General features: G+C 51.2%; 1 protein-coding gene and 1 long non-coding RNA gene across 8 annotated transcripts in view; one reads left to right on the top strand and one right to left on the bottom strand.

Moving 5' to 3' along the window:
* Nucleotides 1-22,635, top strand: part of dlgap1b (discs, large (Drosophila) homolog-associated protein 1b) — a 64,481-nt gene that overhangs the window by 33,994 nt on the left and 7,852 nt on the right. For 5 of the 7 annotated variants that reach the window (XR_015854555.1, XM_088362887.1, XM_088362888.1 and 2 more), the window contains 5 exons: nt 6,939-7,014; nt 11,118-12,133; nt 12,941-13,182; nt 13,658-13,835; nt 15,000-15,276. Coding sequence is in view for 6 of the 7 variants with exons in the window: in XM_088362887.1 (XP_088219013.1) it covers nt 11,123-12,133; nt 12,941-13,182; nt 13,658-13,835; nt 15,000-15,276 (1,708 nt within the window). In the remaining variant the exon portion in view is untranslated. Of the gene's footprint in view, nt 1-6,938; nt 7,015-9,563; nt 9,727-11,117; nt 12,134-12,940; nt 13,183-13,657; nt 13,836-14,999; nt 15,277-22,635 lie in introns of all 7 variants that reach the window. The other 2 variants (XM_088362890.1, XM_088362892.1) reach the window with 2 other exon arrangements.
* LOC148380571 (uncharacterized) lies at nt 15,872-18,208 on the bottom strand. The gene is made up of 4 exons (XR_015854563.1): nt 18,189-18,208; nt 18,032-18,109; nt 17,413-17,691; nt 15,872-16,859 (listed from the first exon to the last, which is right to left on the bottom strand). It is a non-coding gene; the product is annotated as an uncharacterized LOC148380571 (long non-coding RNA).

Raw genomic sequence — 22,635 nt, 5'->3', positions numbered from 1 at the left:
ACTGTTTTTTTTTTTTCTTTCCCCACCCCTCCTTTTTGCGTCCCCGGCAAACGGCTTGAATACGCTCGGTCCCCCAGCCGGTGTGAAATTGTCCACTTTTGCGCCTGAGAAGACGTTCTTCACAAAGCTGCAGGCCCGTCCGTGGGGAAGGCGTTTCCATAAACGTTTGGAGGCGTGAGCGGACACCGTGACGGCCGAGGTCAGCCGCCGTGCCGTGGCGCTAAATCTAGCGGTGGCGCGCATGCTAAGCGGCCGGCGTGATGAGGTGCTAACAAAGTTATGGATCCATTAGTGAGCACGCGGGACTCTGAAGGTGGGCGAGGTTACGGCGTGACAGATGGCGCCTGCCTGGCTGCCTGGCTGCCTGGCTGGCTGCCTGGCTGGCTGCCTGCCTGCCTGCCTGCCTGCGTGGCTGCCTGCCTGCCTGCCTGCCTGCCTGCCTGCGTGGCTGCCTGCGTGGCTGCCTGCCTGCGTGGCTGCCAAGCCCGCCCGCCTGCCTGCCTGTCTGCCTGTGTGTGAATGAGTGAACGCTCGCTGGTGGCGCTCACGGTTGTTTATCCACACAAAGCAGCAGCCAAAATAGGAGCTTTAGCACCTATGCCTCTGCTTCTCTTTGCTTTCATGGCAACGGAACTTGTCCAAGGCTTCTTTTGGACACCTGTCTTGTTGGTGCGGCAGTAATATTAGTTGGTCTTGGCAGAGGATCAAGAATATATGCCTGTGAGCGTTCGCTGATCCATCCGTCCACCTCCACGCTAATCCTTTTTTTGCAAAGCACAATTTCTTGGCTGTAGTTCCATCTTATTTCAGTAGTCACGCTTGGTTGGTCCATTTGAAGCAGAAGAGGATTAGCTCTGAGCCTCAGTCCATTCATTTGCAGCCATTCTTTGTGCTTCCTAATATTGGAATTTCAAAGAATTGATTGTTGATGAGCCATTTGAAATGGATCATTCTAAATCTTAGCATCATTAGCAAATGTCGCATGACTTTGACACGTTTTGTCATGAAATAAGCGGCAAACGCATGCCGAAGAGAGAGGGAGGGAGGGTGGGTGGGTGCTGCTCTCGCTGACGAAAAGACGGCCGGCAATCTTCTTCACGTTCTCTTCTGGTGCCATCAAGGTCCCTTTTGCTACTTTCAGACTCGCACACGAATGATACCTTTTGAAAATTTAAGCAGAAAATAGACATCTGGAGGTCAGGCTTCCGTCTGTGTCCTGAGCGAGCGAGCGAGCGAGCGAGCAGTTTGGCAATTAGCCGGCTTATTGTTTAGCAATCTAGATTCATTCACCACTTTTGTCTGTGCTTTCACTGAGACATGCAGCATTTTTAGGATGGATAATCTCCATCTACGTAATGAAAGTGGCTTTGGATTGAGTTCAGGACAAGAGATTTAGGGGAAGCAGGTTTTGTGCTTTTTTTGGTCAGTCTGTGTGTCTCAAATATCAAGGGGCAAATGAACGGACGCGTCGGCAAGCGCTTGGAAAAGCAGATCAGGACCAAGGACAGCGCCCCATCCTTTGCACTGCTCTTGCATGTTTGTGTGCAGGTTTGATTCCTTTTCTCATTGAGATTGCCTAGCCAAGTTATCTTACTACAGTTGACATAGCGGCTGGCTGGCTGGCTGGCTGGCTGGCTGGCTGGCTGGCTGGCTGGCTGGCTGGCTGGCTGGCTGGCTGGCTGGCTGGCTGGCTGGCCACATCCAATCTGTTCTCAATTCAGCCTGGCCGGCACTTGCTTCTTTCTTTCTCTTCTTCCTTTCCCAACGGCCTTAGGCGTTGCATTGATGGTCGCCATCCGACTCGGTAGCTTTGACTACAACATCAAAGCACTACCGCGAGATCCGCGCAGATCATTTTCAAATGTCTATCCAATATTCATTTTCATCTGGAATAGGTCGGGACAAGCTTTGAAGCTGACATCTGGGCTTGGGTGGGGGCTCAACCGGTGTCCCGCTCCGATTCCGAGAAGAAAAAGAGGAACATACTTTGTCTCTTCATTTCGGAAGAGCACCTTCCCATTGAAATCCAACTTTGAAAGAAATCTTTTTCAAATCCAAGCCGACCCGCGTACCAAATTGATGCCGTGTGTCATTTCAAATGTGACTGGAACATGACGTACTTGAAGGCCATTATTGCGCACTTGGCACATGGTTGAGAAGATGCCCTTATTTGTTTTCATTCCTCCAAATGCTCACCAGCCCCTGCCAGACTGTGAAAGCATGAAATCCGTGAGGACATCCAAACTGGCGTAGCAGCGACAAAAGAGTGCGCAGGCGGGTTGGGCGGGGGGAAAGGGCTTAGTCAGGGTCGGCAGCCGCCAATAGCTTTGGACGGCTGTGAACGCCAAATTGCCTCCCTCCCTCCCTCAAAGCTTCGTCTGCTGTAATGATCGTTTTTATGGCGGCGGCGGGCGATTGTAGTATCTCGACGACGCCTCCTGTACGCAAGTGTCCGCTGCCGAGCCTAAAAAAAAAGGGATGCGCGTACTTAGCAAACTAGCGGTGAATATGCATTGGAGGGGCAGAATGGACATTTGCAAGGGGATGGGTTCGTGGCTGAAAATCACGCTGATGAGGCGCCACGCTGCAGGCGCTGACACACTGCCGCACAAACGCCGCACAAACGCCGCACACGACCAAGCGCAACGCTTTGAAGCCAGCCCAGCCTCTAGACAGGGCGAGTGGAGGCACGCTCCATCCATTTTCAACATATACTGTACAGTATTGGCAAATAGGCTTGGTTGCCTGAAGACTGAATACTTATGGGGTTCCATTTTGGTGCCTCGACTGTTTTCATTGTATTTGCTGAACGCCGTGTTAACAAAAAAAAGATGAAGATGAAGTAGATCTATTTCTATTTTGCCATCGCTGGTCCTTTCTCCGTCCTGTTTCGTTGACCGATTTCCAAACATACAGGATAAGTTGTCTTAGCATGACAGTAAAGATCATCAAAGTGTGCTAATTTTCAGTGACAGCGGGAGTCACGCACGCCACCTGAGCAGCGCAGCAATCCGTGTTGTTATTCTGCAGAGCAGAGCAGAGCAAGCAGCGAGGCTAATTTCTGCCCGTCTCTCCCGGACAGAAGAAGCACACGGCCACGGAGTGGCCTGCAGATCAGCAGATGCACGCACCTTCTGTGTGAGCAGGCAGGGCCAAAGGCGTTCGCTTCTTTGTGACTTTCACGCACTCGGGTGCTTTTTACAATATACTATTTTGAGAGACGCACGCGAGCAAGCGTCGGAGCAATGCAAACATGTTTGCTTGCGCGAATGGGCGAGTGGGCGGGGCAGCCAAACACATTTGATGACGTCACTTGTATAATCGGATGAAATCTGGGCCAGCGTTGACGTCGCTCGCGGCAGCCGGCGGGATGAGCAGTCACTGTCATCACGATTTGCTGTGTAGGCGGGAGAAGCGGCGTGCGCGTACGCACTTGCGCAAGTACGTACGCGCACGTACTTGCGCCTGTGTTTAGCGTGGATGGCAGGCGGCGGGCTACTCTTCACTCTGACGTTTGGACAACAAGGGAATGTGCGCTTGGCTGTGACAAAGTAGAAAATGCAGTGAACATCCACAATTGTACAACTTACGTCGTATTTCTGTTCGTTTTATGAATAGGGCGCAAATGTCCCGAATGGCGTGACGGACGGCTTGCTTTTAGATCAGATCAAAGTCTAGCGAGACGAGTTGAAATTGCTCCATTCAAAATGGATGCATCCTCCTCATCCTCATCATCTCCATCCCTTAGCGCAGCACTTTCCATGTTAATTGGTGCCATTCTTTTTGCAGCAGCGTTGTCCGTCTCAACCTCATTTCGACAACCTTTGCTCGAGATGCAGATGTTTGTCCGAGCTCGATGTAGCGGATGTTTCCAGCGTGCTAAAGGAACTTTTTGAAACGTGTTCATATGTGAGAGCAGATGGAGGGAGGAGCGTGCCTCCGCATCCAAATGATGTTTACATCCCCCCACTTCTCCCTCCCTCCCTCCCTCCCTCCCTCCCTCCTTGGTGACTGTGCGTGTCTTTGCGTCCCAGGAGCTGTCAAAGGCTCCACATAAGAAGCCAGGCGTGCAGGAACGCGCCGCCCCCGGCTGGAGCCACTGTACAAAGTACATTTGTGGTCTAGTGCAAAAAAAAAAAAAAAAGAACCTCAGCACAGCCAGAAAATGGGCGCTCATGTTTTATTAATCTGCTTACTTGGCAGCAGTACGCCGTGAACTTTTAACCTTGCGCAGCGCTCTCGCTCGGCCAGCTCAGATAGGTCGGCACGGCCGGCCGGCTCACCTTGGCAGCGCCTCGTAACGATGGAGTTTGTCCGTTCCGGGCTCAAACTCGCACGTTTTGAATCTCCTAGCAAGTGACTCTTAGCTGGCTGGCTGGCTGGCTTCTGCTCTTAAAGTCGCTCAGCTTGATCCCATCTGATTTGTATTTAAATACAGATTATAAAAGCATTTCCCCCCCCTAAATCTGAGCTAAATCCCTCAAGATTGATGCTCCTTTTTCTCTCCTCTCCTTCATTGACTTCAATCCGCTTGTTTCTTTGTTGGCCCTGCCCTGCCCTGCCCTGCCCTGCCCTGCCCTGCAGGTTGTGGGAGGCAGCCCAGCCAGCTTCAACACTCTCAACTGATCAAATACCTTTGGAACACTAACATTGTGCTTCTTTTGGAAAAAACGCAGTCTTTTTTTTTTTTAAATGTTCATCTCATATTGTGAGACTGTAAACAGGAGACTAAAGTACAAACCGCCATTTTTGTTTCCACTACCTTGAACCTTTTCATCATCTTGAGCAAATCACCGGCCAAGTAGTTTTGAAAGAGGTTTTAGAAAAGGGAAAGAGAAAAAAAAAAAAACCCTTCCAACCAATGCACATTCCCTCATTTGTCTGCCTTCCGCACCGGGCGCTCAAATCAATGAGTTCACAGCGAGAAGTGGGAAAGAAATTGATAGGGGTTGCGGCCGCTCGGAGGACGTTCCTTAATTGGCTCGGGATTAGTTTGCATTGATTTGGCCTGATGAGCTTGCGAGTGGGCTTCATCGCCTCGCCTCGCCTCGCCTCGCCTCGCCTCGCCTCGCCCGCTTCCTTCTTTCCGGCCTGTTTAGCATACAGCCCTCCCTCATCCGCGCGTTCAGATGAAAGCGCCGAACCGGCCCGCATCAGATTTCTTGTTAAAATGACAGCGCTTGGCTGCACTACAAGACGGCGAGAGGCCTAGCCGGCCGGCCGGCCGGCTCCTCCGCAAAATTGCCCCCTGGTTATAAAAAATGTTCTGATAGATAGCGGCTGTTATTTTGACCGTGCCGGCGAGAGTGATGAGCCGTGGAAAGATGCGGTGTGATTGTCTGCGGGAGGGAGGGAGGGAGGGAGGGAGGGAGGGGCGATAGATACAGATATAGTGAGGGCGGCAAGGAACACCGATTAAGCATGAACACAACAGAGAGACTCGTAGAAGTCATATTATTGCAAAGAGAAGGAGGGAAATAAAGCACTTTACAGCGCTAATGCTAGCTTAGCATGGCTAACGCTGCTACTTTGGACAGCATTCTCTGCCATTATTTATAATCATTCGCCATTCTGAATAGTGCCACAATGGCGCCTTTTTAGCCAAGCCAGGGTCAAGTTGGCTTAGCTTACGAGCTGCCGGGCGCCACTGACGGCGAGCGCCGGATCATGAAGAAGTGAGCGAGCGGCCCACCGGCGTACAACAGTCTTTGGAACTCCTTCATTGCTGTCGGGATCCATTTGACCAACGTGAACACAGCTGCACGTAATGCGCTTCTGCCACCACGTCTGCTGGGCACTTTTGCTTTTGGCAAGGCCTCATGTGCATTCAGGGTCAGATCGCTCGCTCACTGGCGAGGGTAAGAGCAAATGTACCGACGTTTTGGGATTGGATTCCAATTCGTGAATGAAATCAGCCCAAAGTGTCATTGCAAGTGGAACTCATTTCTGCGTCATCGCCAAGGTCGGGATCTCTGAAATTGCGCTTCTGTGTCATTGTCCTGATGTATCATGCCAGGCCGGGCCGTTGCCGCTTGCTGACTCGTAGCGAGCAGCCCCCGTCCATCCATCCATCCATCCGTCCGTCCGTCCGTCCGTCCGTCCATCCGTCCATCCGTCCATCCTCATGTGCCTCGACTTCAAAGTGCGCCCTGACCAAGTCCATATCGCTGAGCAAAACCTCTCTCTGCTTCTCTCTCTCTCTCTCTCTCTCTCTCTCTCTCTCTCTCTCTCTCTCTCTCTCTCTCTCTCTCTCTCTCTCTCTCTCTCTCTCTCTCTCTCTCTCTCTCCCCCTCCTTTCCAGAGCAGAGGTCAAACTAGCTCATCTTTTATGTATCGCTTTCAACCATTGATTGTGCCTCAGGAGATTTATGAATACAGAGAGGCCTATTTCGTATCGTGCTGTAGCATATGGAGAGACACACACACACACACACACACACACACACACACACGTACTTATTTATCCTGCACTCATTTTTTTACCCTGATTTTTAGTTGGTGGAGTTTGTTACGTCTCTCTTTGTTTTGGTTTGGTACAGTTGTTCCCCCAAATCGCCTGTGGATTGCTTGAATATTGAGAACAGAACAAAAGCGCCGTGGCCAAACACGACTGCTCTTTGCTCGTTCTTCTCACAGCCACATTTTCAGGTGGTCTAATCTCAACACTTTGAAGACGGAGCATTTCGATTTCCTTTCGTCTGGGATTTTTTTTTTTTTTTTAATCCTCCAAATGAGAATTCAGCAGCGGGAAAGCTGAAAGAAAACAAGCCAGCACCACCGCCGCCGCCGCCACCACCGCCGCCACCACCACCACCACCACCACCACCACCACCACCACCACCACCACCACCACCACCACCACCACCACCACGCGTGGTTTTGATTGATGCTGGCGGCTTCCTCAGTCACCGACTCTGGTCTTTTGGTTGGCTTTGCAGGTGGAGAGATGAGCGAGCGCTGAGCAAAGGCGACACAATTCAACGACAAGATGCCCAAGTTGAGACCTTGACGCAGGTCAGTGTGTGCGGTGAGATTGCTATGCTTTGAAAACGCTCCCAAATCAGGTGTGAAAAGTCACCTTTTCCAATTCTGCATTTTAATTGCTGTTTACTTTTTAAAGGCAATCCACGTAGAACACTAATCCATGCAAATCTATTCACTCGGGGACCCATTTAGCGTTCGGGTTGCCTTTCCGCGGCGTACGCACAATTTTGCCCACATCGGTCCCGTGCATTTGGCGCGCTAATTACAAATAAAGTCTGAAAGGTGATTTAGTACAGAGTGTTTCCGCATTGAGAGAAGGCGATGTGACCAAATTGTGCGTGTGCGCGTGCATGCGCTAGGTGTCAAACGGTGGCCGTGACCCCGTGCCGTTCGAACTTGCCTGTTTGCAATGCTGTGGCATTTGTACTGTGCTCCCACTCCTCGTAGCAGATAATAAAACAGAAGCCATTAGCGCCGCTGTTTCCGGAGCGGCGGTGTCGCCCGCGAGACGCGCAAACGCCGTCGAGTCAATTAAAATTAACACATGGACCTGCATAATTTAAGCCAAGCGTTCCGTGGGGGAGGGGGATTTTCTTTTTTTTTTTTTTAATCCTCTTCCCACTCATAGAATGTTCATATTGTTCGTTTGCGCGTTGCGTCGACAATGCCGAGAAGCGTTAGCGTCAAAGCCGTGCTAATGCTAGCAGGCAGCCCAAGAGTGGTGTAATGAGCCATTTGGCCTTAAAACCAAATCCCTCGTTTATTCCCACAAAATTTCTATTGACTTTTTTCCATTCTTCACAAATACAGCAGTGCCTTGCCTTGCCTTGCCTCGCCTTGCCTTGCTTCGCCTTGCCTTGCCTCGCCTCGCCTTGCTTCGCCTTGCTTCGCCTTGCCTTGCCTTGCGTGTATTTTACGATAGAAAGCGTCGCTAGCTAACGATCAATATATTAGCTAATGAATGGCCACTATTTGCGGAAATGCATTTCTGCTTTAGACTTTTCAAATGTAATGTGGAAACCTTAACCTCGCTCACTTTTTGGTGGTTGGCCTTCAAATAGCGGCAAACGCCGAAGGAAACGTCGTGGGCAGAAAATGCCCGTGAGCTGTGACTTAACTCCATTTGTCACAGTGCGGCTAATTAGTTTGCTAGTAACAAAGGAGCTGTCCCGCAAAAGCCGCCAGCCAGCCGTCCGTCCGTCCATCCGCGCGGACTTTTATTTATGATGCGTCTGATTAAATTTGAATGCCAAGCAGCCGTTTGGTTGCCGAGTGTTTTGACAAAGATGCCATTAAAGTTGCATTGGACACATGTTGCCTGAATGCTCTATTAATGGCAGCAGCCTGCCCATTGCGCCACTCTGCGTGCTTACATTTGTTACCTGTAAACAAATCAATAATGCTTCTCTCTCTCTCTCTCTCTCTCTCTCTCTCTCTCTCTCTCTCTCTCTCTCTCTCTCTCTCTCTCTCTCTCTCTCTCTCTCTCTCGCTCTCTCTCGCTCTCTCTCGCTCTCTCTCGCTCTCTCTCGCTCTCTCTCGCTCTCTCTCGCTCTCCCTCTCTCTCTCTCTCCCGCTCTCCCGCTCTCTCTCCCTCTCTCTCTCTCTCTCTCTCTCTCTGCCTCTCTCTCTCTCCCGCTCTCTTACGTTACGCTAACTAGCTAGCTGACAGAAGTTCATTTGCACTCTGACATCACGTCAAGGCAAAGTAACAAGTAGCCACTAAACTGTTCGACTTGTAATGTCGCAGTAAATAAAATGGGAAGATTCTCGGGTTATAAAAAGTTGGTTGAAGTAAACGACTGCCCGAAAAAGCAGAGTCGAGCAACGTGGCGCCCGTAATGAGTCGGTCATTGCTTAAGAGCACTTTGACATCATGTGAACATTCGGCAGGTCCCTTAATGCTTCCAGCGCCTTCTTTGAAAATGTTCCCTGACATTGCTGTTCTTGTCTCCCTCCGTCTGCCTCTGTCCCAATGTTTCTCCATTTGTTTGAAATATTCATCTTGTGAAATATTCATTCATGTTGGTTAAAGTTGATTGAGATGAGCGTTTATGGTCCTTGCTTTTTTTTTTTTTTTCTGTCTTGGAGAAACCACCAAATACATTTGAGCCCGTAAACCTAATTACCGCTGATCCGCGTATTATCCCTCAAAGCTCTGTCTCAAAGTTTCCGACCTATGCAAATGTGACGTTTTGGTTTTTTTCCTCACCGTCGAGCCGTCGGAAATGCTAATGACTGCCTCCAGCTTTTTGCCCTCTTGGTCGGCGGGAGATGTTGATCGAAGGCGATGACGCTAGCAGCATGGCGATGATTCTAGCAGCATGGCGATGGCGCTAGCAGCATGGCGATGACGCTAGCAGCACGGCGATGACGCTAGCAGCACGGCGATGACGCTAGCAGCATGGCGATGACGCTAGCAGCATGGCGACGACGCTAGCAGCATAGTGATTTCTCGCTTCCTTCACCGATTGCGCTCCTTGTGCCTGCTTCCATCGAGCGGAAGAACATGGCATAAATAGGCCAAGTAAATAAACAATCATTTTTGATGAAGTCAATTGGGCTAATTTCTCGCAGCGCAGCGGTTGGGAATGGCCGCTCTCGAGGATTTTCTCGTTTCACGCCTGCCGTGAATCCGTCCCATAGACGGAGGCACAGCTGTCCGCCCAGTCCGTCACCGGTGGCTGTATGACGAGCGCAACGCAAGCAGCAGGTCCTCCTCTTCTGCTTGAGCAACTTTACCAGGTGGAGGCGCCATCGCAATTTGTGCGTTGGTGTGTGTGTGTCTGTGTGTGTGTGTGTGTGTGTGTGTGTGTGTGTGTGTGTGTGTGTGTGTGTGTGTGTGTGTGTGTGTGTGTGTGTGTGTGTGTGTGTGTGTGTGTGTAACGCCAGCGTGACCCACCTTCAGCTTTTCAGCTTTAGCGCAGCGGTGTGCAGACAGCTGCGTGGCGGATCACCGCGAGGGCCCTTTTATTTAGGTCACATTCTCCGCTCCAGCGGCCAGCAGAAGGGAGGGAGGGAGGGAGGGAGCCCTTGTCCACCGCAATGAATACCTTCGGCCGGACATGCTCGGTAGCTAGCGCCGCGCTAGAAGTCGGTGTGTGTGTGCGTGTGTGCGCGTGTGCGTGTGTGAGAGCGAGGGATGGAACACGACGGGTAGAACATCCCAGCGATAAGGGGGTGCTGCGCAGACTTGTGCAGGCAGCTCAGTTTGATTTTGTGAATTGTACAGGTTGTAGGCCTATGACCTGTAAATGCCAGCAGGAACAAAGCACTCCTTTTGTCTAAATGAAGTTCCACTCAGCACCACGAGAATGCCACAAAATGGCACCAAACGGTTCCATTTATTCCTTTGGCTAGTTGACTGGTTTTGCTAATCAACACTTGACTTGTTGGATTGGATTTGGCGCCATCTCGGGGTGAGAGCCAAAATAGCTCAAGTGAGTGTCCCCAGCCAGCTAGCCAGCCGCTCGCTATTTGTGAAAACAGGGTCTTTTATTGCCCTACTCCTGTCTCATTTTGCCCTCTTTATGCCTCCTCGCCGTAACACGGTGGCCTTTTGTTTGCGCATTATAAATGGGAGTAATGAATCATATCATTGACATTAGCATTGTTAGCCCGGCACAGCTTCTAGTCAGCTACGGATGTCGTGGCGAGGCCGGCCGGGGTCGTTTATCGCCGGGTGTGCCTGGCCAGGTCGGGGACCCTGTCAGATGCTTTTTGCTGGCCTATTAGTTTTCTCTCGGAGCGGAAACCGCCGCCGAAGTGATTATCTTCTCTGCTTGCGTGCGCTCGGAGAAGGTGGATTGGAGGAGCGGGAAAATAAATGCCTTTTCGTGTGTGTGTGTGTGTGTGTGAGAGAGAGAGAGACGCTATTCCGAAAATAAGCGGGGGATTTTTGCTCGGATGAACCCGAGGTGAGGCAAAAAAAAATTTCTCGTTACATTGTTAATTGTTGGAAAATAAGGAAGGCTCCTCGACCCCGGAGAAACGCGCTGGAGCGGAAACAGGGGGGCAGATCAATCTGCTGCTATATTGAAGTGTGGAAGGACAAAAATAAAAGGTTGACAGGGTGTCCCATTTTGATCTTTCTAACTCTGCTTTCTGTGTCCTCCTCAATTGTTACCCTAACCCAGCTACCATGACCATGAAAGGCTTGTCCAGCAGCCACGCTCACCATCACGCCGGCGGCGGCGGCGGCGGCGCTTCCTACGACTCGGTGACGCTCGCTCACTTGGATCGTCAGCCCCACTTCCTGAACCCGGCCGGCGAGCCTCGCCCGTGCTACACCCAGCGCAGCTCCTTCCAGTCGGAATGCGGCGGCGGCGGCGGCTACCCGTCGGACCTGGCCAGCTGCACCTTCCCTCGTAGACATTACAGCTCCCATCATGAGCTGAAGGAGCAGTGCGGCGGGGCTCTGACGGCGGCGAGCGAGGAGGGCAAAAATAACAACGAGCGACTCTCCCGTAACCCGCCGGAGCAGTCGGATCAGCGAGCTTCCGTGCGACGGGAAGGCTACCACACGCTGCAGTACAAGCGCACGGCCGTGGTGGAACACCAACGCAGCGACAGCCCCGGGCGAATCCGCCACCTGGTTCACACGGTCCAGAAGCTTTTCACCAAGTCCCATTCCCTGGAGGGGCCTTCGGGATCCGCCCCGAGCGGGAGGCTGAACGGCGGCGGCGGCAAATCCAGCCCCGACGACCCGCCGCCGCCGCCGCCGTCTTCGTCGGGAACCCTGAAACACAACAAGCGCGGCAAAAACAAAGACCGCTCCAAGTCGGAGCCAAAGATGCGGAGCGCCATCTCCGGCTACTGGAGCTCAGATGACACCCTGGACCGGGAGATGTGCCTCTACCAACCGTCGGGCGTCATGACGGTGGGGCGCCGCTGCCCGGAAAAGTCGCAGTCGCAGTACTTTATGGAGTCGTACAACACCATCAGCGCCCACTCGCTCAAGACGTCCCGCAGCAACAACGACGTCAAGTGCTCGTCCTGCTCCCGCCCGCCACTCCCGCTAACGGAGAAGAGCTCGTGGTCTTCCACTCTGACGGTGAGCCGGGCACGGGAGGTCTACCAGAAGGCCTCCGTCAACCGAGATCAAGAGCTAGCCAAAGGCGAGCGGGGACGCGCCTCCTGCCACTTCCTGCAGGTAGGACCGAGCCAGCGAGCCAGCGACGCCCCTCTTGCATGTCTCCAGTCGTCTTTTGACCTCATCAGGAGGTTTCTCATCAAACTCTTTTTTTTTTGTTTTGTTTTGTTTTTTGTCCTCGTGCAAGCGCACTTATCTTTTTGCACGGAGTTATTCATACGCGGGCGGCCGTTTGCGTGTGCTCGTCGGGCCTTGAGCAAAACCGAAAAACCGAAAAGCCGCGGTGAAGATGAGAACCTTCCCGGCGGCTCTCTGAGAAAGAGCAAAGCGCGGCCGCTGAGGAGGAAGTCTGAAAAGATTGAGGGAAACCGCATTTGAAGAGCACGCTTCAGGCAACAAAAGTCACTCCGGCAACCGGAGAAATTGAGCCGAGATGTTGCGGGCTGCGCTCGGACGGCGGCCAAAGCAAAGTCACGTGTCGATCTGATTACCCAGCGTCGCCCTTATTTAGCCGACGGTGGAGTCTTAGCCGAGCGCCGATCTTCGTATGAAGCGGCTCAGCGTCTCGTTGACTTGGTGCGACCCGCTCGCATTGCCAATGCGGTTATTTTGATTCATTTATTCCCCCCCCCCCCATCCTTTGTCCTTGGTTATCTGGCTTACCTTTGTCAGACTGCGCGGAAAGTCAGTGGAGCGGAAGACGGCGCCCGAGGACCATGAATAATTGAAGCGCATTGGGAGGGAGGACAGAGCAAAAACTATTAGCAAAGTACTTTTGGGTGGTCGTCAGGGTTAGTTGGGGCCTTACAGGTTAGCATTGATGGCAAATGGGATTTTGATGGCATCCTTCTCGCTGCGCGCGCACAGGTGCCTCAGGATGACTGGGGCGCTTTCTGCCCGCTGGGCAAGGACCAGCAGATCCCCTGCCGGAGGATGCGAAGCGGCAGCTACGTCAAAGCCATGGCCGAGGAGGAGGACGACGGCGGCGGCGGCGGCGGCGGCGGCGACGACTCGGACTGCGGCCCCGAACCTTCGTCCAAGGCGCAGGCGCGGCGGGCCAGCTACCTGAAGGCCACGCAGCCGTCGCTCACCGAGATGACCACGCTCAAGTAAGCGCCTACTTTGCCTTCCCTTTGGGGCTTTGAATGGACCACAAATTGCCAGCGCGCAGCCGGCTTGATTTGCCATTGCATCGCCGCTTGTTCCGCAGAGCAGCCGGCCCGGCCCAGCCCAGCCCCGCCCCCCTCCCCTCCCCTCTAACTGCGAGCGGCTGAGGCCAAGGTGATTGTCCAGCGCTGGCGCCATGCAGGTGGCCATAATCAGTGGCACTGGATCGATTCTTCTTTGACCTGATTTTCCGTCAATCAAATCAGGAGAGAGAAGGAAAGCGGGCGAGAAAATGGCCAATCGTCCAACAGAAGGAAAAGCCCGTCCGTATTCAAAGTAGTGCATCCTTCTCGTAACACGTTTTTGATCCTTTGGGCTAGGGAGGAAAACATTTAGGTTGAAGGACCCCAATGTTTCCTTTTTTTTTTTTCTTCTTCTTCTTCATTCTTCTTCTTTTCTGCTCCCTTCCTGTTTCAGGATTTCCACGGAGCACTCGCCCAAGCTGCAGATCAGGAGTCACAGCTATCTGCGGGCGGTGAGCCAGGTTTCTATCAATAGGAGCCTGGACAGCTTGGACCCGGCGGGGCTGCTGGCCTCGCCCAAGTTCCGCTCCCGAAACGAAAGCTACATGAGAGCCATGAGCACCATCAGCCAGGTTAGACGTGCACGCACGCACGCACGCACGCACACGCACACACGCACACACACACACACACACACTTACACACGTCCTCCTCCCACGCCATTTGGTTCTCAAATTTTGGTCACTGAACCCCTGGGGGGTCCCCAAAATCCTTTGCAATGACTTGTCTTTTCCTTTGAAAACTCCTCAGAGACAAATGGCGCCAATAAAAGGCCACGCCAATTCCTCCATTTGGTTTCTTGGCACCACTTTTTGGAATTCATTTGGTCTTTACACATGCTACTCACGTTTAATAGATGTTGGATCCTTGGGAAAATCCTCCCTGGACCTACAAGCGAGCTGCTGTCTTTTGCTAGTATATCCAGTAAGGTGGCGCAGGAGGGCGGGAATGCTATCTTCCCCATCGCAAGCTTTCCCAAGGCTTGAATTCACAATCAGGTCATCTTTGCACAAAGTTTGAATAGAAACTAAGGCCCCCCCGCCCCCCATCTCCCACTTGGACCCTTTGTGCGTGCGTGCGTGTGTGCGTGCGCACGTATGTGCTTCTCTGCTGGAACTCGGAATGGCTAATTAGACAAGATGCACAGAAGGCCCCTATTTTACCTCAGCAACCCTCCCTTTCTTTGGAATTTTCCATGGCCAACATACTGAGATGAAAAAAAAGCAGTCTTGTGGATATGAATAATTCAAACTGCAATTGAATCCAAATTGTGATGAGCATAGGCTTTGATTACACGATGGAGGGCTGATAAAAAAGATACTGTCAAGTGTAAGAAAGGTTTTTCTTTGATAACCAAGCGTTCTTTTTGATTTGTGACGAAAAGTACATGCCGTGTTCTGGGCCACGCCTCCCTCCGAAAGCAAAGCGTCAACATCTATCCGGTCCCCGTGGCAGAGTGACGTGGTGAGAGTCTCGCTTGCTAAACGCACGCCAGCTTTCACGACAATTACGTTGCCGCCTACGGAGCTTCGGGTGACAAAGCCGAGTGCGCCGTCCGTCGTGAAGATGCTCGAGTGCGGCCAGGGGCTTGGATTTGTCAACGTGGTCAATAGAACCTTTTCGTAATAACCCGAGACTTCCACGGCAATATCCACTTGATTATTGTTTGCGCATGCTGAAGTCACTGACAAGTAATATCGTTGCCTTATTGCTTCTTCTGGCCTCGTGCTTTCCAGGTGAGCGAAGTGGAGGTGAACGGGCAGATCGAAGCGGTGTGCGAGGCGGTGTTCAGCGAGATGGAGTCGCAGGCGGTGGACGCGCTGGATCTGCCCGTGCCCGCCGGCTGCTTCCGCGTGCGCAGCCACAGCTACGTGCGCGCCATCGAGAAGGGCTGTTCGCAGGACGAAGAGGAGGAAGAGGCCCCGGGGCGTGGAGGAGGCGGAGCCAACCGCAAGGCGGGATCGCCCCCGCGCACCACCACCACCACTGTCAGAACCATCCAGAGCAGCACAGGTTGGTCTTCAACTCGGGCGACCGGCCGGCCGGGTTAAACATTCATGCGTGGTCAGCTCGAGAAAGATTCTAGGAAGATGATGTAAGAACGGAGACGCCGCCGAGAGCTGTCTTGATACTGTTGTCCATTTGGCGTTGAAAGAGCAGCCGTCAAAGTCCGCTTCTTTCTTTCTTTCTTTCTTTCCCTCTTTCTTTCTTTAACTGTGCCCATTGAAAAGGGTCATCGATATTCACTGGAGCTGCCTCCACGTGCCAAAAAAGTCGAAAGACAAAACATCAAAATATAAGTGGAGTCTGAGGAGTCTTTTCCTTTTTGCACAGAAAGCCCCAATTGTCTCTTCAGGAACGTCATGCACAATATATGGATGGGAAAATGATTTAGGAGCACACATGTGTGGCTGCGCCCCGGCGTACTTGATGTGCTTTCCATTCATTGTGCAGTGACTCAAACGTCAAAAATGCAAACAGCTTGCATCGGTCGTCCACCCCAAAAATATAAACAATAACAAAAGAAATGTCAGAAATAAAGTAAATCAAATGATTAGGTATAGGAATACGCCATACGTTATAAAATCATATAATCATTCAGTTGGTAAAATGCATTTTAATATCTATTTTATGTTTCGAAAAGCATACTGAATATAATGCAGTCAGAAATATTTCCTTCTACACACTCACAAACTCTTTATAACAACAACCACGAAAATAATTCTCATGCAACTTTTTGTTTAGTTGAAGAAATTCACCTCATTGCGTCCTCTTGCTTTCGTTGAGTTTTAAACCCTAACTTGGACAACAGCGCCCCTCACAGGGCTTGTGTGTAGCAGCACAGTAAGTTCAAGTTTTTGCTCATGTTATGTTGTACTTTGGTCGCGGGGCGTTTGGCACTTTTTCGGTTCAGGGATTCCGACATTATACACAGTTTGAAGATCAATACTGTGCTTAAAAATAGGAATGAAAAATAATCACAAAATCGAATAGAGATAAAACACAAATAAAACTTCGTTACGTTTTAAGAATTAAATGCAAAGGAATTCTATTGAGACGTTCAATACAATTAAGTTTGCATTTGGCCTGCGATTCTTTTTCAAACCACTGGAGGGAGCATGGGTACCACGATGAAAATAACCCTCACTTCCCCAATTTCCCCCCATTTATTTATTAGCCCGCTTTTAGAAATGATGTCGTTTCTGTTTTCTCAATGCTTTGTCGTCGTCCAAAAAAACGAGAAAAAAAATGCATCTTTTAGTGTTTATGTGCCTTTGGCATTCGGGTTATGAAGAAGGTGTCCTTTGTCAAACATAAACCCTGAATGTAAATAATTAGAGAAATGCAGATTTAGGCTGGCGTGCGGATATCCTTGTTGTCGAATCTGTGATCCGGGTCCGTGCCTTAAGGGTGGGGGGTGAAGGGGGTTGGGTTGGATACCGCGTCCCGAGTTCTGACACATGAGCCCGCTTCCCTGTCCGTCCGTCCCACTCCGGACTCGGGACTCTGTTGGTCGCTGCAGACGGTGGCACCGAGAGCGAAGCCACCATGGCCCTTTTCAGCTGTTTCTACGGCATGTGCGATGACTGGGTTCGCTATTGTGAGTAGAAAAATGAAGTCAATAGGACGAGCGAGTCGCTGTGTTTTGCTTGTTTATGCGGCTTGCTGCCGGGGTGGAGTACACGAAAACAGGAAGCGGGGTGTCGTGGCCTTCAAAGTAAAAGGCAGCCATGTGGGCTTGGCCGCTTGCGAGTTGATTTAACAATTTTCAGTTAGCTTTTTGACTCAACAGCGTTCTAAACATGGTACGCTTTGCTACTGGGTGTCGTGCTTTACAGAGCGCTACCGTAGGAGTTCAACGCTTAATGCTTTTATTCCGAAAACCAACGCGCGGATGTGTTGTTTCGCTTTGCGTAAAACCTCACATATGCCGTGCCCATCCCTGTTTTATTGTGCTCGTTCATCCTCAAACTGGGCATAATGGCATCTTAAACAATTTAAAATATGAGAAAGCATCGTTAAATCTTAAATATCAAATAGTCATAGTATTAAACAGCCTATTTTTCCAATCACTGTATCTGATTAGAACAAAGCAAAGACAAAAAAAAAATATTACCTATTAATAGCTGATTTATTTGCTCAACCTACTTGTGCTTCGTACGTGGTTGCTGGGAATTGTTGAGCGGCCTCTCCAGCCTCCCTCCGCCTGCTGCTATTTTGGTGTGCGCCTGTGACAGGTGCCAGGAAGTGTGGTAGTGCGTCACACATCCTCGCTCAGCATCACAAAATTGCCACTGATCTGACTCCAAAGTGATTCCAATACATTAAAGTCCTCCGGTTGTTTTATGTTCCAATTACTTGGCCCTTAATTTGAAAAGAAAACTGTAGTGGTCCTGTCCAATGTCCAACATGAGACGCTAATGCCACCTAGTGGCAGAAAAATTGACTTGAACACAAATCCAAATTAACTTTGAACATTTTAGCATAGTCAGTGAAACATGGCACAAGTCACGCATCTCGCCAAACTTGACTCGAGTCAAGACTTTGCTGTGCTGGCTGCCAAGCGCCAACACGTCACGCTGTGGTGGACAGACACAAGTAGAGCAAATACCTGCAGTCATTCACATCAAACGGCGTCCCATAGCGCAGTGCAGGAATACGTACGTCTTTGTCCCTCCCTCTGTCCCGCCCTCCCTCCGTCCCTCCCTCACCCAGACCCTCCCTCCCTCCCTCCCTCCCTCCCTCCCTTGCAGTCAGTTCCACTCACTTCCTCGTTTGACTTTAATTACAGGCCCGGCCGGATCTCAGCGGCGACCGTCCGTCCGTACATGTGAGCGAGCGGCACCTGTGTGTCAGCCCATCAAAGCCCCCCGGGTGGAATTATTATTCAAAGCGAGAATTAAACAGCTCGCTTCCACTCACACCTGCTCGATGGTGTCATTCCGTTGGCTTTGATGGTGTGAGGGGAGAAAAGGGGCCAGGTGAAGACATGGAGAGAGAGAGAGAGAGAGAGAGAGAGAGAGAGAGAGAGAGAGAGAGAGAGAGAGAGAGAGAGAGAGAGAGAGAAGCACATCGGATCGGCATGCAGCAATGCTAATATGGAGGAGCAGCAGCAAAAAATGTGTGTGCAACCCCTTTTACAAAATGTTAATACTGCACGTTGAAAGAAAAAAGTAGTCGGAATATTTCCCGTACATGAACACAAGTGGTGAAGCAACACGTGGAGACAGACAATATTCCTTCCAATCCTCATTCTTCAGCATTTGAAAAAAAAAAGAAAACCCCACAGGGGTGTTCAAACTTGATGCACGATCCAAAAGTTCGTCACGGCTTTCGGTATGTTTTGAGTCATCGAAAAAAACCTCATCAAAATACCGCCATTGGTGTTTGCGTTTGTCGCTGCGGGCATCAAGCCCAAACGGGAAGCTTGTCGAGATAAACCCTCGTCCTACGCTGGCATGTGTATCTGTGTAATGACGTCGCCCAGCCTGCCACGGCAGTCTGAGAATGCGAGCCAGTGGGAACTTGCAGTGGCCTGCATTCCCACTCGGCCCGTCTTTTGCTGCCAGATTCATGACCGCGTCGGGCATACTGTTTATTTATTGTCTTTTTGAGCCAGGCTTCATTCAAATTCAATGTAGTGTTGTGACCTGGCCTGACTTGCAATGATCGTTTCCTCCAGTAGAGGTCAGTATAGCCTCAGCCGTGGCCTACTTGGTATAAAAGCCATGGGACACAGAAACTCGCGCACAAACTACACTTTTCAATTAAGGGACACGAAAATGCAAGACTAAATGGGTTCACGTGACGCCGCCGCAGCAGCAGCGTGCAACCTAGCGTGCAATTTTAAAGTCAAGTAAAAGCTGAGTAATTCTTCCAACAGTTTATTTTAATACAATGAAATAAACAGCCCCGAAACATTAATAAGAGGCATTGAGCTCTTTGGCGCCCCTTCTACTTGCCAACTTAAACATTAAACTTAAGGAACTAATCAACATTGTACCGTATTTAAAACAAGTGAACAATTTTGCCCGCTAGCTTCATGCTAACATCATCACGGAAAAGCCCATTAACATGCTAAAAGCAAGCATCACTAGTTACAATTTAGCGTTAAGATCAGGGGATGCTGAGAATAATTGTCAACTTTGCCCACGTGAAGCCCTTTGAGACTTGTCTGTGATGAAGGAATAGAGAAAAAATCTAGACTGTTGGCTTTTCAAGTTTTACGTGGCCTGAATTGGGCCTCGTGCGCCACTTTGATGCCAGCCATTAAGAGAGGGAGGGAGGGAGGGAGGGAGGCTGATGTTTGGACGTCTTTTGACACAGGAAGCGCAACGTCACTCATCCTTGTTCCTCCCTCCCTCCCTCCCTCGCTCTGTCTCGCTGTCAGATTGGAGGGGGGAGGGAGCTGACACAAAAGAACCGTCGCTCTCTGCCCGCATTACTTTGCAGGGTGCTTTCCTGCCAAAGAAAAAACAAATGTTGGATTGGATCTGTTCCTCCTCCCCCTCCCCCTTGTCTTTCGCTCATGTTTTGGCAAAGGAAAAACAAAGGATTTCCTCTGGACAGCAGCAAAGTTGTCAGGAGCGCTAATAGTATTGACTCGGAGTTAAAAATGTACACGGATTAAGGGACGTCAAAGTAAACAGCGGCGAGCCCAGTCGGCAAGAAACTGCACGTTTCCTATTTTCAAGCACTTGGAGCCTGTACACAATCCTCGACTTTTTCAGACTTTGTTCTGGTGACAAAGTTGCCTCTCCGCTGGTCTGGAGAGATCTCAAGTCGCTCCTTTGGAGCCGTCGCAGTGTGGGAGGGCTGGCAAATTAAAGACCTCTCTGTCAAGGTCCCACACTTTGCTTACAGTAGTGTGTGTGTGTGTGTGTGTGTGTGTGTGTGTGTGTGTGTGCGCGCTTGTGTGTGTGGGTGTTAGGGTGAGCCCGGCCCTCTTTTTTTTTCCCCCCTCTCTCTTTTTGAACCCATCATTAAAAATAAGCCACAGTTCACCCCCGTTGCACATTCAGAGACAGCCCCAGCAAGCAAGAATGCGTCTCCTTTTTTTTTTTCTTTCTTCCTCCTCCCACTTTGCTGCTTCACTAACCAAGCGAGGGTGTGTGTGTGCGTGTGCGTGTAAGGGGGAGGGAGGGAGTTTTGAAGACCCCCGCCTCCCTGTGCAAGGAGAAAGAGATGAATGGGCAAAGGAATGCGGGAGACAAACGAGCACTCTCGGCAGGAGAGTGGGAATGTCGGCCGGCGAGGCCATTGTCCCCATCTGGTCCCTCCCCACCCACCGCCCTGTGCAAAAAAGTGAGTGCCAAAAGTCACACCTGAGAGAGGCCGACGTACTCTATCCTGTGAGCAGGATGTAAAGTGGCTAGACGCAGGCCCTTCCTCCCCTGCCGACTTTTTCAACTTTTCCGGCCCCCCACCCCCACCGTGGGTGGGTTATTTCCCCCAATCTTGTCCATACACAGAGAGCCAGCCAGCCAGCCAGGGCTGGCTGCCTTCTGACGTCGCAGGCCCAGATGGTTTTTTTCAAGTGCCTCTGGCTGTGGATTAAGAAACCGCTATTGCAGTGTCTCCTTTCTACAACCCCCACCCAGCACCATGTGCAAGTGGTCAAGACAAAGACTACCCGAAAAAAAGATGAAGGGGGGAGGCTGGAACAAGTTGAGGCTGATGTTGAGCTGCATTCCTCAATGAATGTTGTTCATAAAGTCCAAAAAGTCTTCCTTTTGAGGAATCCAGTTGAATCACGAGAGCGCTCTTTGGTTGGAAGGGGGGTGGAGACTTATGAACCTTTGACCACATGCTCTTAAATGGAAATAGCAGGCCGTCCATCCGTCGTCCCTCATGTGACAATTTGCACCTAAAGTTCCAGCGACTCCGCCATTAGGTGACCAATGGACTTTACAACTTCTTTGTAAAAATGGATGAAACTTTTAAGTTGGATAAAGCGCTCGCTCGCAAAAGTGTGCACACCCTCCAAATCTTTTTCGAAAAGAACCTTTTTAAGGTTGATGAATCGAAATGCAGTTAGTCAATCGCTCACGCAACGACGACAACCGAGTCGGCGCTGAGTCACGCATTCACTTTGGCTGACTTTACCCCGCGTCACGGCTGCGGCATTGTCGCCGACGTCGTGTAGCGGCAAAGCATGCGTGGGACGCGTGGGCTTAGCTCACGCTCGGGTTTCTGCACCACAAAACAGCTGGAATGCGCAAGGACATTGAGGAGGCTGCTGCTAAAATCCCCTCCTGCTCCTTTCACCTCCTGCTTATCTGAGTGTGGAATGAGCAACGCTGCCCCTCCCTCCCTCCCTCCCTCCCTCCCTCCCTCCCTCCCTCCCTCCCTCCCTCCCTCCCTCCCTCCCTCCCTCCCTCCCTCCCTCTCTCTTCCTGCGGGCAGCGGCCCGGCCAACAAAAGCCTCACGTGTCCCTCCGATTGCCTGTCATGGTCGGGAGAAAAAGAAATCGCAGAGCCTCGCAGGAAGATAGGCCTAACACTTATGTACTGTAAATCCACAAGTCGCAGCAGCAGTTTTAGGAGCAGCGTGTGTTTTTACAAGTGTTTTCCGGCCCAGCCAGCTTAATATAGTGGCATAGAGCGGGCTATTGTGTCTGACGGCATCTGGAGTGTACCAACCCCCTCGGTTGACCTACCACGAGTACCACGTGGCTGAGAGCCCCAGGCCGACCGGCCGACGTCAGGTGACTCACGGTCGACGTCAGAGAGGACTGAAGAGCTGACAGCAAACTGTTAAGCATACAAGCCAGCGCAGAACAGAATAGCTGAACCGCTATTTTTCTGCTGGAACGAACGGAGGGAGGGATGGAGGGAGGGATGGATGGATGGATGGACGGATGGATGGATGCACAGATGGCATTTCAATGGGGAAAGATGATTTGAGATACGTACAAATCACCTTTTGCGTTGTTGACACTTTGGACTTGGGGAGAAATATGTCGCTCTTGAATACATAGATAGACAAAAAGCCAGACTTGTGATGTCGCCACACCGTCTTTTGTTGTGGGTGACACGGACCCCGGCCGTGTAATGTCACACGCCGTGAACCGCCCAGCTCGGGAAAGCCACCCACGCCTTTGAGCAACCCGTCGGTGGACTTTCTCAGGCTTTTTAGATGCCCCGAGAAAGAGCAGCGACGTGCGCGTTTCCCTGGCGATGGCTATTGTGCGTGTGTTTTCGAACGCCCTATTATTCCCTCGGTGACGGTTGGCGGGCCGGGCCGCCTGCCGTTGAGGTGTCGCCGGCTGCAGCTGCGTCAAGGTAAACAAACGGCCAACACAAGCTCGGCCCTGCCCCTTCCCGCCCGCCCTTCTGCTGTGACGCCAAACCCGCTGGCAAAGTTCACGT

The sequence above is a fragment of the Syngnathus floridae genome, chromosome 20 (genome assembly GCF_059516105.1).
Source record: "Syngnathus floridae isolate MCC-2025c chromosome 20, RoL_Sflo_1.0, whole genome shotgun sequence".
In the NCBI taxonomy this organism is placed as follows: Eukaryota; Metazoa; Chordata; class Actinopteri; order Syngnathiformes; family Syngnathidae; genus Syngnathus; species Syngnathus floridae.
Note: the sequence above shows the minus strand (reverse complement) of the source record. Positions and strands in the feature narration are given on the sequence as shown.